This window comes from Idiotropiscis lumnitzeri, chromosome 4 (genome assembly GCF_059441095.1).
Source record: "Idiotropiscis lumnitzeri isolate Australia: NSW breed Sydney's pygmy pipehorse chromosome 4, RoL_Ilum_1.0, whole genome shotgun sequence".
Taxonomy (NCBI): domain Eukaryota; kingdom Metazoa; phylum Chordata; class Actinopteri; order Syngnathiformes; family Syngnathidae; genus Idiotropiscis; species Idiotropiscis lumnitzeri.
This window is the reverse complement of record NC_142394.1, coordinates 8,137,988-8,154,796: the sequence shown is the minus strand read 5'-3', so window position 1 is coordinate 8,154,796 and position 16,809 is coordinate 8,137,988. Positions and strand designations below refer to the sequence as shown.

Genomic DNA, 16,809 nt, shown 5'->3' with positions numbered 1-16,809 from the left:
AATTTAGTTCGAAGGTAATTAATTTTATCAATCTAAAACGTTGTTCGGGAACATACAAAACTAGATAAATCAAAATTTGATTAATTATTTTCGGGGTAATGAACACACCACCAACACTTGATTTCAAACAGGATCAGCGTTCAATTATGTATTTAAATATATCATTTAACATAGACAGAACAAAGGCAATTACAATATTTCTTGACTCGTAATCGTATTGCAGCACAATCAATGAACATAATTTCCATTAAGGTGGCTTTGAAGTGCGCACCTCTGGGCGTCATCAGGAAGGCAACATAAAACACAAAGTGGTTACTAAAAAGAAAAAAAGTTTTTATTATATCGTTATGGATGACGTGTCCACGCTGGAATGGCTGGGTTTGCTGGATTGTTTGTCTCTGGCGTGCCCATAGGTGGCGTCGTCCTCTGCCTCCAGGCGCCTGTAGCGAGTGCGGAAGACGATGATGAAGACGCAAGTGAAGAAGGTGGTGAGCACTGCCAGTACCATCATGGACACTGAGGGATGAAACAAAGAAAAAAAAAAAAACAACAAACTGAAAATAAATAAATAATGTAACTTTCCTCATTCATGTCACTTAGAAAAATATTCAATTTGAATTGTAGTCATATCAAACATGTCTTTTTCAACATTTTGTTAATGTTAACTATTTAGATGTGTATGTTGTCCTAAATAAGCTTCCATTTATCCATCCACCCATCCATTATTGCCATTAACCGCTTCTCCTCACAAGGGTCACGTTTGGGCAGCAGGCGGGGTACACCCTGAACAACAGGTTGCAGATTTTTAATTCAATAAAATAAATAAAATTCCCCCATTGTGGTACTTGGAGCCAAACATAAATTTTAAATATACTGTGTATTTGTGACAAATGAGTGTATGAAATGATGAGAAAGAAGTATAGTTCCCAACTCCACAACATTTAAAATGGACTGTTTTGAAAAAAAAAATAATAATTAATATTTTAAACCAACGGCGCAGGCGTGCGTAATATACGGAACAAGAGAGTGGCGTAACTTCATTGAAATAAATGACTACTTGACTATATGATAATTATTATGCCTATTAATCTGATTAAACACCTGCGGATGGAGACGTTTACAAGTACAGACGTTCCCTGTTTCTGATATACTAGCACCAGTGTTAGACATGTCCGACCCTCGGCATGGCACTTTTAAGTCAAAATCCGGCAAGTAAAATACGAATGGACTGCAGCAATAATGAGTCAGCTAAAAAGATAAAGTCGTCCTAAAGTGGTTGGTCAACGCTTATGCATGTACCACATGAGACTATATTAGTTCACTGTACATACATTGTATGAACATTGAATGAAGGCGAATGTCGGCGTATTAATATTGTTTTGGGATAGCAAATAACGGTGGACAGTTCACATTACACGACATTACAATGTACACAAAACTGTTGAAGGTATAAAAATAAATCAATAATTATCAACATTGACTGTTCTGAAATACTTCTATTGTGAAACATTCTTCAGCGGTATGACCCAGCCCAACAAAGCCCATTGTTTTAAAAGGGGTTCATTTAATCTTTATATCCACCAGTTTGACTTTTTCATAGTTGTTGATGTATTAATATCCAGTTTTATATTGTTGCTATCCTGTGAAAAAAACACGTCCAATTTTGTCTTTTTTTTTTTTTTTTTAATTTTCACATTAATGGAGAGTCTATAATGCAGAAACACTATTAACATAAAAATAAAATCTTGAAAATTTTTGAAAAATTCACAGGATAGTGACAACATCTTAAGACAAAATTACCTAAACCCAACCTTGTTTTCCATGGCTTCAATAGTCAAAAAAAAAACAACAAATCAAAAACAATGTACTTTTCAGCCATATCGCCCAGCCCTATGTCATCCCCCGCCAATATGCCCCCAATTTGTTACCCTTCCAGCTGTGAGGGGCGAGCCCGCACGTCGAGCGTGATGACTCAGCAACAGGAATGGCCAAAGACTGCAGGAGGACGATGTAGACGATGGACAGGATTTGTCTACAAAGTTGAAGAAGACATCAAGCAACTTTATCTCAGACAATGCAAGAACCCCAAATTGTTTTATTTCAATTATTCACAGAGTTGCAGCTATAATTTAAGGGGCATATCTGACTTATAAAAATAAAGATAAGAAAGAACATAAAGGTGTTACTTTTTTAGAATAATTGTGAAAATGAATTGAAAAGGTGTGAATCACTTGCTGTGTTCAAAAATATATTTATACCTTACCAACTAGAGTAATAATTTGATAGGAGTAATATATAGAGAATAAGAGGTAGGACTAGATATGTTTTTGTACTCTAAAACCGTTGAACATACAAACCACACTTCTTTTTTATTTTTATCTTGTAATAAGTGTATATATTAATTAAATCAACAAATCAAACCTTAGTGAGGGCTATCAAAAATTTACAGGTGACTTCGGGTACATATTCAAGAGCCATCAAATTTGGGTTTTTGAGTTATTTCATTTTGCTTTGAAGTTTTACCTTAAAAAGCTTGCGCAACACAGATTTTATCACGCATCGTAATCCACCTGTTGCAGAACCAAACCCTTAATTTAAAAATATGAATCAATATATTAGTATATGACATATTATATTATGATTATTATTATGATAATAATCAATACCTGATGAAAAAAAACAGGGCAGATTTTGAATCAGTGCAACAAAAAAAAAAAAAAGAAATCCTCCAGAAAGGTTTACTTGAATCCCTGATTAAAAAAAATATTGACCAGTATTATTGGTGCTATTATTATTCTAGTAACTGAATCAAATTTGAGAGGGCTTTACCATCCTCCAAAACAATTTGCATACACTTAATATTTATGGCCTTTAAAGGTCCTTAACTCCAGGATGGATTCCCACCTAACCGCCGCAAAATAAACACGAAGTTGGCAATTTTGTTTGAAAGCCGACATTTGGGGGCTTTAACAGTCAAAACGGCCCAATATATTAACCCTGGGAGAAATGTATAAAGAGTATTTTTAGAGCAATTCCAAAGTTTGGATCGGAAGGCTCATTGGGTTTTGATTTGGTACCCTGAAATGAAGATGAGTCCCGCCGAAGTGGCCTCTCCCACCGGGTAGGAACATTCCACGGACAACTCCATGACAACGGGGTAAATGGAGAACCCGAAGAAGCCGAAGAGCGAGCACACTGTGGCCACGGCGATGCTCTGTTGCTGCATCAGACACACCTGAGGAGGAGTCAAGTGTTCAGACTGTGTAAAGCGGCCACGTAAACTTGGAAGATGGGCGCCGTGTGCTCACCACAGAGAAGGCGATACCCGCCAAGGCAGACATGGCCATGTTGATCTTGACGGCCTCTGTGAACTGTTTGGTTTTGTCCACGTAAAGCCCAAGTAAGGCGGCGCCCACAATGCCAAACACGATAAAGAGGGCGGCGCACAGGCCGGCAAAGTCCTACAGGCAGAGTCACATGATTTGACTCGAGTTAGAATTAAGTCCCCGATATTAGAACTGAAGTTCGAGGCAGACTCTACGTTTACTTTGTTTACAAAAAGTACACATACTTGTCTACATGTGCAAGTACTTTTCAGATTACCAAAGAGAGGAGACTCACATTTGTGTAGCCCTGCACGCACAAGATCTGGTCCAGCAGCGTGGAGAAGCATGTGAACACGCCAATGCCAGAACCGAAGCACACCAGCAGCACCAGATACGCTCGATTCTTCAGCAGCTGCACGACACAAAACACTTGGAATTTAGTTTTGTCCAACACCAAATTGTCTCTGACAGAACCAAAAGCACGCAGAGGCACGTCCCTACCAGTTTGACGCCTTGCACGAAGGATTCAGAGGTAGAAAATTCTGCACTGGCCGATGGCGGCGTGGGAGGGGCACTGCTACGTATGCCCACCGTTGCCAGAAAACAGGCAACACAGGGGGGAACAGAGTAGGCTAACATCTGGAGGAAGCAAGGCAAAGCCATGAATATAAGTGTGTGTGCGTGCGTTTGTGTATGTATAAATGCGCATGTATGCATAAATCCAAGTACAGTATTTAATTGTGTCTTTGTGTACAGCAAGTGTGTTTAAGTATGTATGTCTGTAGGAAATTGTGTATATAAGCGTGTTCCTGTATTTATAATGTATGTGTGTGCAAGTATCTGTACATGCAAGAAACTCACCAGTGTGGGGATTTGATCTGATGTGTACGCGACGGCAGGCGATACCAAGTTGGCCACCAAGATGCCCAGCGGGTTGGCTGCGAAGACAAATACTCTTGGGTTGAGCTCACTGTAAAAAAAAAAAAAAAGGGGAGCATGAGGCGCACAAAAAAGCTCACCCATGGAGGCCATCATGTTGGCCGTGGCCCGCTGGTGGTCCGGAAACCAGAGCGCCGCCATCTTGGTGGGTGTGAAGATGATGAGCGGCTGCGCCAACGCCGCCAGAGTCTGGCCCAGCATCACCGTCGAGTAGTTGATACGGAAGAGAACGCCCGGCGGACCACTCATGATACGGATGATGCCGCCAAGCATGTTCAACCACGAGCCCAGGATGAGCTGAGTACAGACAAAATACTGCTGACTTTCTGTCTTTGATTTTTAATACATGTCACGTTAATTGAAAACCAGGAACCACAAAACTAAATTGTCATTTACAAAAACTAGTATGTTGGGTTGCTTCAAGAGGGAATTTCTCATGGCTAACATGCATTTTTCTAAACATGAGTTTTCAAGGAAACTAACGTGTGCCCTCAGATAACACTAACATACATGTTTAGGAAAACAAAGATAATCTCACATACTTGTGTTTTAATAGATACTTGAGAAAATGTTCCCTGTCTTTGATTCAGATGCATACAAAAATATAAACATTGCATAATTATAAACAGCACTATGGCTGAAAATGAAGTTAGCCTGCATGGTAGGGTTGCTTGTCCATATATGCCTCGTAAGAGTGGCAACATTCCACCACTTATTGAACAAAAATTGTGAATGACCGTCATCAAAATGTAAGTGGTCATAATCATCATCACAATAATCCACAATGGTCACAATACCAAAACAGGAGCACAGCCGTCATTCCATCTTTTTCATTTGTTAAAATTACAGTATGTGGAACAGCATCCAACAAATATTCACGCCAGTTGCATTACCGTGACACGCAGTCCGACCGTGTCCAGCATCCAGGTGGTGCCGAGGCTGAGCGGAATAGACACCACCATGTATACCACTGACAGCCAGTTGATGTCCGTCAAGGTAGCATGAAGGTACTGGGCAGACTGGTCCGCCACTGGTGCAAAGGTCAGCCATAGCTGGGAAAAAAAATGGCAACGATGGTCAATGAAGATTACTTACTCACTTAGCATAACATTGCTAACGAGTAGAACCCCTGAACTGCATGGAAAAATTGTACCATAAATGTAATTAAATCTTTTCTACATTATGTAATCGATTCTACAATTTAAAAAAATTTAGTTAGAGGGGAAACGTAGAGAACGTAATACTTGTACTTACTACGTCAGACACAGGCGCAGCGCAGGCAGACACAGCCAAAGTTAAAAAGAAAAACACACTCACAAACACACAGAAGGATGGTGGAATAAAAACAATACGGGACAATTTGGTTGCAGTCTGTGGGACCAAAAAGTAAGTAACCATCTTTTTTTAGCGGCTAGGACGACCAGGAAAAGGAACAGACTTGACAAGCTGTAGGCTGTGCAAAGAAGTCCCAGAGACGATGCAGCATATCAGAGCAGGAAGGCAAGATGCTAGCTTGCAGGGCATATATGGAGCTGCATAACAAGGTAGCAAGAATAATGGACCGGAACATCTGTACCAAATATGGATTAGAAGTCCTAGAATTAAGATGGAAGACACCTCCAAAGGTGGTTGAGTACAACAACAATATCTTGACTCTCAGATTACCACTGACAAAATGGACACGTGGAGTACTGGGAACCGCTAAGATCCAGCACATAACCCAAGCTTGAAGGACATACCGGCCAGGTGGGCGAGGGAACAATTTTTTTTGCTTGGGTGCTCTGTGAGCTGGTTGCCAGCTATATATATGCTGCCATCATGTACATCAGTGATTCTCAAACAGTGGCTGTGGCACATTAGTGATAAATCATCAGGTACGCCGTAGAAAATTAACCTGTCAATTATTTTGACAAAAAATGATTATTTTCTTTGACTTTTCTCTGTGTCAATTTATGTATGCCAAACACATGTACTAACATGCAAAGCAGCGAAATGACTTAAGGTACACAATTAACCTGTATGTCTACTTTTTGTAAATTATTTTGCTTATAAGTGGTGTGCCTTGATTTTTTTTTTCTAATGTGAAACGTGCCTCAGCGCAATAAAGGTTGAGAAACATTGATTCAAATGTAAAGTATTATAAGTATACACATATTACAAAAAGAAATAAACAAGGCCACAAGCAGAAGATTTTGAACAAAATCTAGTTTTACACTTTTAAAAGGCCAATCTGATACCCATCATAACTGCGGCATACAGATAACTATGCTGTTATAGGTAAATTGTAAAATACAGCTATTTAAAAAAATATGATTTAAAAAAAGGCTATCAGCAAATGCTTTCCCCACATTTTAAAACAATGTGTTATTGAGTTTTCCTAACTTTTTCAACGGGTCTATTTGACCTCTGCAGCAGAACATGCAGGAAACTGGTTGTGTTAGCTGACTCATGAGACAGGAGATCACATGACCACAAAAAGGAAGTTAACTTACACTGCATATTAATACATATGAATATATTAAATGGATAATGCTCCCCCGGGCGGAATAGTTTCAAGATCATAAATACATAAATAAATAAACTGTTATTACGAATTTATCGTGGTGTACACCTATGCTACGCATTATTCTGTAACTTTATTTGCATGAATGCTTCATTACAAGTTGACTACGGAACCGTAATCGTAGAAGATGTAATCGGTATCATTTTACAAACAAAAGTGTGTGTTCAGGACAGCATTATCTCATCTGAGAGTTACTTGTTTTAACTCACAGTGGCATTAGAGCAGTTCAGCAAGCACAGCACCAGGAGGACGAACCACCTCCTCTTGTACGCTTTAAAACGAAGCAGCTTCTTCAGGTCGTCGTTCGGAGGAGAAGCCGGCGACGGCGACGCAGAGGAGAAGTCAAGCAGTTTGTCTTCCTCGCCGCTTTCCATCGTCGACGCCCGGCTGGCCGCCTAACAAGCTAACACACACGCGTCATTGTTAGTCAACTTTGCTTTCTTTCTTTTGCAGTGCTTCAAAAAAGACACAATGGGTGTGAAGGACAAAGTCCACAATTAAATGCTAGTTTTGTCAACACAACAGGCAACTTCGGACCCCTCGAAGAAGATAAACGCCTTCAAATAAACATCACTTGTTCTAGTCAATGGATTGACCGTAACAAAGATCTCCTATTGCGAAACGATGTGGCACCGCTCAACTGGGATCAGAAATCACGATAAACTCTCTCTCGCTTTCTTTCTATATTTCTTTCTCTCTCTCTCTCTCTCTTTCTCTTTCATACTAATCAACCTTTTTGTCTTTAAAAATAATCCCTCATTTTAAAGTTGACAGCTGAAACTGTTTTCCACTGTGTTACTTGACCTTTCCTTTTAACAGCCTCAGTAAGTTGTGAACTGATGACAGCCCACGTGCACTTGAATGTCAAACTAAAAAAATCTGGCACATTTAGATTTTTGTACAGGTGCAATGTGCAAGCCTCTTTTAGGTTGTTTAGAAGTTTAGGGTGTGAGAATATCAAATGAAAGGAAACGTCACCTATGCGCACAGTTAGTTCATGCTTTGCACTCGACTTGTTCTAGACATGAGATTAAGTACATAGAACGCGCTCCCATTCCTACTTGATGTACAACTTCAGTTGAACAGCCCGGGGTGGCGGGTCATAATACACCACATACTTTCAATGGTAAACAGGTATGTACTGCGGGCAGATCCATCTAATATTTGCACTCACTACATAGGCATGCTATTGTAACACATGCAAAATGTGGCTTGGCGTCGTTTTGCCGAAATGAGCAGCCCTGAAAAATATATTGCTTGGATGGCTCATACAATATGTTTCTCCAAATCTTGTACATACCTTTTAGCATTAATGTTGCCTTCAGTTACTAATCTCATGGACACTAATAAACAAGCCCATAGCATCACGATACAGGCTTTTGAACTTTGTACTAATAACTATCCAAATGGTCCTTTTTCTATTTGACCTGGAGGACATGAAGCTCCTGATTTCCATAACAATTTGAAATGTGGAGTCATCAGAACTAAGCTCACTTCTACACTCCATGTCAATCCATCCTATATGAGTTTGGGCCCAGAGATACCTGCAGCATGTCTGCGTGTTGTTGACAGCTTTCGTTTTGAATGGTTGAGTTTTAACTTGCATTTCTTTATGTAGTGACAAACTGTGTTAACTGATAAATTTTTTTATTGCAGACGCTTGAGGGGTTAAAGGTCTTGCCGTTTATGTGCAAGGATTTCTCCAGATTCTCTGAATCTTTTGACATTATAGACCGTAGATGATGGAAAAAAAAAACTTAAACTGATCTATGAATTTCTTCAAAGTACATGATAGAAATGACAGAGAAATAGGTCTTCATTTTAATGAAGGCTCCATCCTCCACTTTGACTTTAGAGGAAGTGAAAGTAATTCAAAGAACAGCGATGAAGACTCAAATATTTTGAGCGATCTACATAGAAAGCTAGATCTAGAATACACAGATTCATCTACAATACATAAAGCGGCTGCTGTAGATAAAGATAGACATAGATGGACATATATAACAGAAAAATAGCTCTGGAGCCTATCGCAGCTGTTTTCGGGTGGTAGACGGGTTAAACCCTGAACTTATAAAAACTTATATATCGATGCCGTTGGGCCAAAACGTCCTAAATTACATTTTGGAGACTTTATGTTTTTCGAGTAACCTATATCTAATCCCACTCCACATACTTGGGGGTTGTGTTTGCATGTTATTGACCAATCAAAAGTGTTGACAATGGCCTGCACTCTTTGGCTATGTAATGCTAATGGTATAGTGTGTGCGTATTCACCTATATTTATATGTATGTATCTCTCTCTCTCTCTCGCGCGCGCTTCCCACCTCCATTGCAGTGCGCATGCGCCGCGCTGCTCCGGGAGCGCTTTGCTTCGGCCTGTTCCGCGGCCGCTCGGTCATTTTCGCCTCTTTGTTGTACTGCGAGTGTATTTCACTTGGATCCGAACCCCTATCCAGCCGACCTCGGCGCTCCTCTACCAGGTCAGTTGGCACTCGGGTACCCGTCGTCGCCGTCACCGATCCCCATGTTCCCTTCGTCCCTCCAACCCGGCCTCGGTGGCCGGTTTCGGGTGCCGGTTTGTACCCTCCTCTCCTTCCTCCTCCACCTCCTCGTTTTTAGCATGGCATTCCACTGGCTGCTACCAAGCATGCTATCCGTACGTGATGCGTGAATGTGTGACAATGTGTGTGAGGGAGTGTGTGTTTGGGGTGTATGGTAGCGCGAGGCCCTGCAGTGGCACGCCGGCTTTGAAGCAAGGAGGAGTGGGGGTGAAGGCAGGCAGGCAGGCAGGCAGGCAAGCAGACAGACAGACTCGGAGCTCGGCCGGGATGCACGCGGTGGTCCTCCCCGAATCTCAAGCTCGTCTGGCCAGTGTGTCTAGTCTTGTTCTCTCGCTCCTCTGCCTGGAGGCCCGTCAGGGAAGTTGTGGGGAGTTTCTACATGAGGTTTGGATTAAACGTCATGGGAGGGCTGGGGGGGGGGGTGTTCTTTGCACCCCCCCACCTCTCTTTTTTTGTCTTTTTTGTGTTGTTTTTCCATGGGTGTGCTGCTGTTGTGTAGACTGACATGACTGTGCATGGGGGAGCACCGCATACAGCAGCCAACAAGTCTGCAGTTTTTTGGTGTTGTCGGGTTTAAAGGCTTTGTGATGTTAACCGTGCGAAGTTGACGTGTGTGCATGTGCGGGGCACAAAAGGCTTGCAAAAAAAAAACAAAACTTGTGGAGTTTTCATTTCGCCACCTTGTTTGGTCTTAAGTGAGTACTTGTGGTAAAAACAATTCGTTTTGTAGAGCAAATCACAATTTGCTGACAGTGCACTGTTACAGGAGTCCACTTCAACTGTTAAAACAAGTTAGCAGCCGTAATGAGGCAGTTTGGTTTTAACTTTGACGGTGTCATCAAAGTAAAAGCCACCTGTAGCTAATCTAAAAGGGATATTTTGATGTTAGCATTGTTTTTAGCATTAGCCTTGATATGTTTTGACAGTCGGCCACTATAACGACGTATGAGTCTTGTCTTTCTTTACCATTCTCAAACTCATTCACTATCAGCAGAGTAAACCCATATCGCCTGCCATTTTAGAACATTTTGATCTTTTAAAAACCATATAATAATTTGTTTGGTGACACAAGAATTACTGAACCTGCCAAAGAGTAAACTCTCGTCTTTGGCCAGAAAAGTTTGTTTCTAGCTTTTTCTGTTCTTTAGTAATCACCAATCGGAAGAGAGTTTGTGTCACCAAAAAGTGGAGAAATCGAGCTTGTCACAAAACAAGGACTTTGATGTATGTGAGTGTATGTATCTTATATAGCGTTTGACATTCACTCCAACCGTGAACCGTGGCATCTTTTGTTGCAATTGTGACACATATTTGCATTTTGTACTGCCCACCGCAAAACAGCCTATATTTCTACAATACTTATACAAAGTCTGTGTGTGGGATGCTTAAACTTGCCCTACGTCCAACATGTTGGCATTTACCTCCCTCATAATCAATGTGACAAGCTGAGATTCTGTCCTTAATCTTTATTATTTTCTCCAAAGCTGTGCTCATATAAAATGCTAAGTGATGCAACGTCGCCATCTACATGGATCTATTGTTGTATAATATAGCTATAAACCTCAACTTCACAGACAAGTTAGACAAGAACCTCTTCCACTCCTACCTGTTAGAAAACATACTTGACAATAGATATGTCCAGTTTGGATTCCAGTTGAGGAATATGCACGCCCCTTGCAGTGAAAGAGTTGCCTCACTGCCGTTGACATGCAGCGACTGTATATGCATATTACTAGGAAGGCTTGTGAATTAGCTAAAGCGTTGGGCTCAATTAACACTCCCTTGGCGTTCGATGTAATGGCCACCCCTGGCGTCGAGTAAGGCTGAAGGGCAGCACTATACTGAAAAAACATCCAATATGGTTGTTGAATATAGCAATATCGATATTATTGTGGTATTCCAGCATGTACCTAAAGAAATTACATTTTTCTTTTTTTCATTTAGCAAAATAAGCAAGCTCAATGTATTCTTAGCTAATTAATTATAATTCCTTTAGATAATGTTCAACTATTAGATGGCAATGGGCAATTAAGTTTGCAGTTTGCATATTGTATGGATCAATATTAGAATAGAATAGAATAGAAATCCCTTTATTGTTCTATTCTATTCTATTCTAATATTATATATATATATATATATATATATATATATAATATTGCGATATTGATACTTTTAGGATATATTGTGGAGCTCTAGCATAGAGTACATCAGACCGAAAGTATTGCATCATGCATCACCTGCCAAACTGGCAAGGAGGTTTTCATCGAGCCTCTCCAAAATGAATTTTAACCTGTATTTGGTGGGTTGGTGGATGTTAATTTAGAACACAGAAAACAACAACAAAAATGGGACAAATTGTTTAACAACGTTTGGCTTTTTCCGTGACTCATAATTAAAGTTATGTAAAGCAAGTGGAATCTTAGAAGTCTTATGCTAAAAACCACCAAGCAAAAATACAACTACTTTTTTACACTTGTACAACAGTTAAGATGTTTCATTATTAACAGCAGTGGTTGCCGACTGTCAAACAAAGTCAAAGACACAATGGCATTGGTCGCTTTGGAAGGCGAATGCTTGAAATAATGCTGACAAAACAACTCCTCGGAAGTCTCCCAAAATGTGATTGTGTGTATGGACTAAAAATGTTTGGCTGACAAATTGTAAAAGTTGTGTGTAATCACTTGTCCGCACCAAATTTGAGCTAAGTGGCTTTACTACTTAACTTGCATGACAATTCTATATGTTAGCAATGAGAGTAGTTTTTTATGGTAATTGTGCCTCAGTGTTGAAACAAATAAATGTTAATACTAAAAAACAATGCTAACAGTAAAATAAGGCTATTGAATTAACAACTATCTGGCCTCTTTGTGCATCCCAAAAAAAAGCCATTCTAAATCTGGCACATTGACACTGTTTAGCAGATGACTTTTGTGCAGGTCAGTGAGGCAATGAGGAAATTATTGCTGCATTGAGCAGTGTGTCCAGATATAACACCTTTTTTTGCTGTCTAACATTTTCTTCACTGTTCCATTCTAGCGTTGTCTTCTGACTTGGCTCGTACAGTCAGTGACTAATTGACAATTAGTAACTGGCAATCATGTGCGGGCTCTTTCAAATGAACAGCTCCCAATGCACATCACTATTTTTGACAGTCGGCGTTTGAGTCTCAGTTTTGCCATTCTGTATGTCATATTAATTTTCAGAGAGCACTTTACCTTATTTTCCCCATCCGTCCTGTGTCCGCTACCTGGGCACCCTTCCGTCATCGTCCCTCTGTCCTTATTCGTAAAATAATTGTCCTACGTCCCTGTACGTCCTGCGTCCTTTTAAAGCACTTCCGTCCATTATATTTCAAGAATCCGAGCATGACAAGAGGCTAACGGAAGATGGTTCATAATTTATAAACATTAGCTGACTGATTTCCTATTCATATCCACTTAGCGTAATTTCAGGACTATAAAACACACCTGATTAAACGACACAATAGCAAAATGTAGCCAGAAAAACGGATTTGTACGTACAATAGCTGCTTTGGACGAATAGCCACCGGTCCTCAAGTTCTCAAATGGGTTATTATCTATATTATAAACACAGAAAGAAGCTTTTTACCCCCAAAACAACAGCGAACTCAGCTATAGTTACAGAGGGATCCCAACCTTTTTCAGACAGGAGTGTTCTCTCTCACTTCATCCTTTTGCTCAAATTAAACCCAACTTAAGATGCTTATTTCGACTCTTAATTGCTTCTTCATACATGCTGTTTTTGTCCATTTGGAGTCTCGCTTGCTCTCTATTGCTCGCTCGTGTGCTCCCAGTTAAACTCTTAGTTAAAGGGCCAGTAAATGCAATAGCGTTATAAGATTTCATTCTGCTCCAAGTGCAAATATTTGAATTCTCCACACGCTATATGTGATCCAGTTAGGGCTCTCTCTCTCTCTGTCTCTCTCTCTGTGTCTCTCTCTCTGTGTCTCTCTGTCTCTTTCTCTCTCTCTGTGTCTCTCTCTGTCTCTCTCGCCCTCTCTCTGTCCTCTGTCTCTCACTCGCTCTCTCCCCCCTATCTCTCTCTCGCTCTCGCGTACGTTGTGATGCAATCATGAACTGTGGAATACCATTAATCAAAGTACCCGAGAATGACATATTTGCCACAAGCCCTAAATGGCCACACATAACAATAAAACAATTAAGTTTGTTGCAATATATTACGTTCTAGTGCTAACAAAAACTAGAAAATACGATCCTTCTAATATTTAAAGATTTCTTTCTCTGTTGCATTGATTGTGTTGAAAAAGCCACTATTAAATTATCCATGCTAGTGGAGAAAAACAAACATCATTTATAAACAACTCAGAAATGCACGGTGCAAGCTGCAAAGTTTAATCATAGTTGAATGTTCTATGTTATTAATAAATAATTCAAGCCGTAAACTAATTCTGGTTATTATAAAAGAGCAGCTGCTTGCTGGTGCGACTTACAGCAGTTTACATACTAATCGCAACTAATGTTGGTGATTAGTCAATTACCAAAATAGTCATTTGCGGCAGCCCTACTCGAATGTAGAGAATGCACGGGGGTTCAACATTAATGGTGGCCTGATGGTGATTTATTTATTTATTTATGTATTTATGTATTTATTTTTGCCATATCACCTGGCCTACCCAATGTTGAAGTAGTACACCGAGTCCAATGACAATAAAGGACATTCTGATTCTGAAGTCAAATGAGTGAAGATGTACTTTAAGTTAAAGAAGTAATTTCAAGACATGCTAAATGAGGTCAAAATAAAATAATTAAACAGAATATATCAAACAAAGCATGAAAAATATCCTTTCTATTCCATATATTTGACAGTGGATTTTCCAAAATGAGATCCTGGAGAGCGACTCGAGATTGGGGAGAAATAATGGAAATAATATTGATTTGGGATTGGCGGTTTTCTAAGAGGATGTGGTATGTTTATTAATTCAACAAAGAAAACACCCGTTTTTTTTTAAATATTGTAATCACACCTATCTTTTGGCAAACAATTCATCATAAGCAAAACGGTTGAGATCTCAGAAGGGCTTGTATAACACATGATTTAGTTGCCAATAGGTGTTTTCATTTTTCTATATTAATTTGAGGATTACTTATGTTGTTTTTTCTTTAGTATTTTTTAACAAGCTGCAATATCTTTTGTGCATATATATTTATTTTATGTTGCTTGAATATTTTCTCTTTATTTGGTTGGTATATCATGAGCGCAGAAGAAAAGAGAGAGAGGTAAATTAGAGCGAGCCTGTTCATATCTGAATAAGTACGCAACAAAATACTTACTTATACTAATACTAATTACGGACATTTATTATGGGCAATGAAAGGAAAAAAAGCCAGCGTTTGTCGATGACAAATTAAAATGTTAAGAACTTACCTCAACTAACATCTAATGACAGCTGTCGCATGCGGCATATGCCTAAAGCAGTGTTAGTAAAACTTTAATGAGCGAAAAACAAAATTCACGGCTCACCACTTAGCAAAACAATTTACAAAAAATGGATGTACAGCTTAAATCTGTACCTTTATTCATTTAGTTGAAGAGCATTTCATTGTTTTGCCTGTCACTCTATGTGGTTGGCATACTTGAATTGACTCAATATATAATATTTAAATAAAAAAATTACTTCTGGCTACCTCACTGAAAGCAAAAAAAGTTAATTATTGTCTGTTCGATGTCATTGAGTGCTGTCAGAAAACAAGAAATTTAATAAAACAACACAAACGGAGACACGTTTGCAAACACCGATGACATTGAGTAATCTACAGAAACACAGCTTCATTTTCTATGCCGCAGGCTTTAGGCTTGAATTTGAGCAGATTTTCCCTTTTTTTTTTATCCAGACAATCTTTGGTGACCTCAAACAACAAGGCCAAGGGGTTATTCACACTGGTTTTCTCCTTTTGAAGGGTACTGGATAAACTGGAAAATTGATCATGAAAGTCCTTAAAAAGCGCTTGAATTTGTCCATGTAAAAGGTGTACGAACCATGTTTATTTGCTGATCTTTTCAATCAGGTGTGTTTGAGAAGGTAGAGATCTAAAAAAAAAAAAAGCAGGCAGGATATGTCTCTCCAGGAACCGGACTTCGCTATCCTCTAATTTAACACAATGTTAAATATTGACGGGACACTTGATCAAAACTGAACATTGGCACTTATATAATAGGTATGCATGAAAATTTAACATAATTTTTACTTAAGTAAGGTAACAAGTATTTTTACTTCGTTACTTGACACCTCTTGTTATAAACAATAACACAAAATCGCTATCACAAGCATCTGCCTGTCATGGTCACCACAATGGGGATGATTAGCGCGCTGTCTCTGATGACAAAATGTGGAGTGGGTCGTGATCGCCTCAAGGAATGGGAGCGTGCTGATTGGGAAGCTGTTCTTTATAAAGCAAATAGTGCAAGTTAATTTCGGTGGCCCGTAATGTGGCAAAGTACACATCCTGTCTTGTATATTTATTTATGTTATTTATTCAGGAACTCTTTAACATGACGCGCATCACAGACGTGCTTCTGCCTGGTGCGTGCTGTCCAACTGACCCAAAGAGTTGAAGCGCAACAACTGTATTTTCTCTCCCCAAGTACGGAAGGAGCACTAAAACATGTTCTTGAGCTACTACGACCGGAGACAATTTTTACCAGCACACCCTGAAAAGTTTGCCACATTTGCGAGCACTATCAGGTGACAAAAGTTTACTGGCTTCTGTTGAAATTGTAAATAAAACTGAAGGTGCTCCTTTATACCTTCAAATCCATTCACAAACTTGCTCCCCCATACCTTGCCGACTTCCTCCACGTTACCTCTCCAGTCTGTGCTCCCTGATACTCCCCCCACCCCCCCCTTCATTTTTTGAAATTTGTTTTATTTATTTATGTATAGTTATGTTTTAACTATTGTTTTATTGATTTATTCATCCATCCATTTTCATTTTCTCATCCTCTCGAGGGTCACGGCGGGTGCTGGAGCCTTTCCCAGCTGTCTTCGGGCAGTAGGTGGGGTACACCCTGAACTGGTTGCCAGCCAATTGCAGGGCACACAAAGACAAACGACCATCCACACTCACAAACACACCCTGGGACAATTTAGAATGTTCAGTCAACCTATCATTCATGTCTTTGGAATGTGGGAGGAAACCAAAGTAACCGGAGAAAACCCACGCAGGCATTGGGAGAACAGCAAACTCCACACAGAAAGGCCGGCACCTCTGCACCGTGAGGCGATCGTGCTAACCAGTCAGCCACCCCGTGGCCCTCTATTGATTTATTCCAAATAAAATGTATTATTATATAAACCATCAGAATGGCTCCTAAGAACAGTGAAACTGTTAAAGATAGTGTTAGGAAGCTCTTGTCAAGTTGTCATAGATGAGTGGAAAGA

The 16,809-nt window shown here is 39.8% G+C and overlaps 2 protein-coding genes across 4 annotated transcripts in view; one reads left to right on the top strand and one right to left on the bottom strand.

Moving 5' to 3' along the window:
• Window positions 1-133: 133 nt before the first annotated feature.
• Window positions 134-7,464, bottom strand: slc49a3 (solute carrier family 49 member 3). Its single transcript, XM_088294008.1, has 10 exons — window positions 7,038-7,464; window positions 5,159-5,317; window positions 4,346-4,562; window positions 4,188-4,264; window positions 3,828-3,965; window positions 3,622-3,738; window positions 3,309-3,461; window positions 3,078-3,235; window positions 1,929-2,032; window positions 134-516 (listed from the first exon to the last, which is right to left on the bottom strand). Exons 1-10 carry the CDS (start codon window positions 7,200-7,202, stop codon window positions 338-340), a joined length of 1,467 nt encoding a protein of 488 aa, XP_088150134.1. The 5' UTR covers window positions 7,203-7,464; the 3' UTR covers window positions 134-337.
• A 1,688-nt stretch (window positions 7,465-9,152) lies between these two features.
• pcgf3 (polycomb group ring finger 3) overlaps window positions 9,153-16,809 on the top strand; it is a 28,500-nt gene continuing 20,843 nt past the window's right edge. Inside the window, exon 1 of one of the 3 annotated variants that reach the window (XM_088294801.1) lies at window positions 9,153-9,308. The gene's annotated coding sequence lies outside the window, so the exon portion shown is untranslated. Of the gene's footprint in view, window positions 9,404-9,658; window positions 9,774-16,809 lie in introns of those variants that run through there. The other 2 variants (XM_088294802.1, XM_088294803.1) reach the window with 2 other exon arrangements.

What these genes read in the sequence shown, in the direction of transcription:
- slc49a3 (XM_088294008.1), bottom strand. Translation starts at nt 7,202, where the DNA reads ATGGAAAGCGGCGAGGAAGACAAACTGCTTGACTTCTCCTCTGCGTCG. An exon ending in GCGTGCAGGGCTACACAAAT is followed by an intron (nt 3,462 to 3,621) that starts GTGAGTCTCCTC and finishes CTCTGCCTGTAG; the next exon opens with GACTTTGCCGGCCTGTGCGC. An exon ending in GGACTCATCTTCATTTCAGG is followed by an intron (nt 2,033 to 3,077) that starts GTACCAAATCAA and finishes TCAACTTTGTAG; the next exon opens with ACAAATCCTGTCCATCGTCT.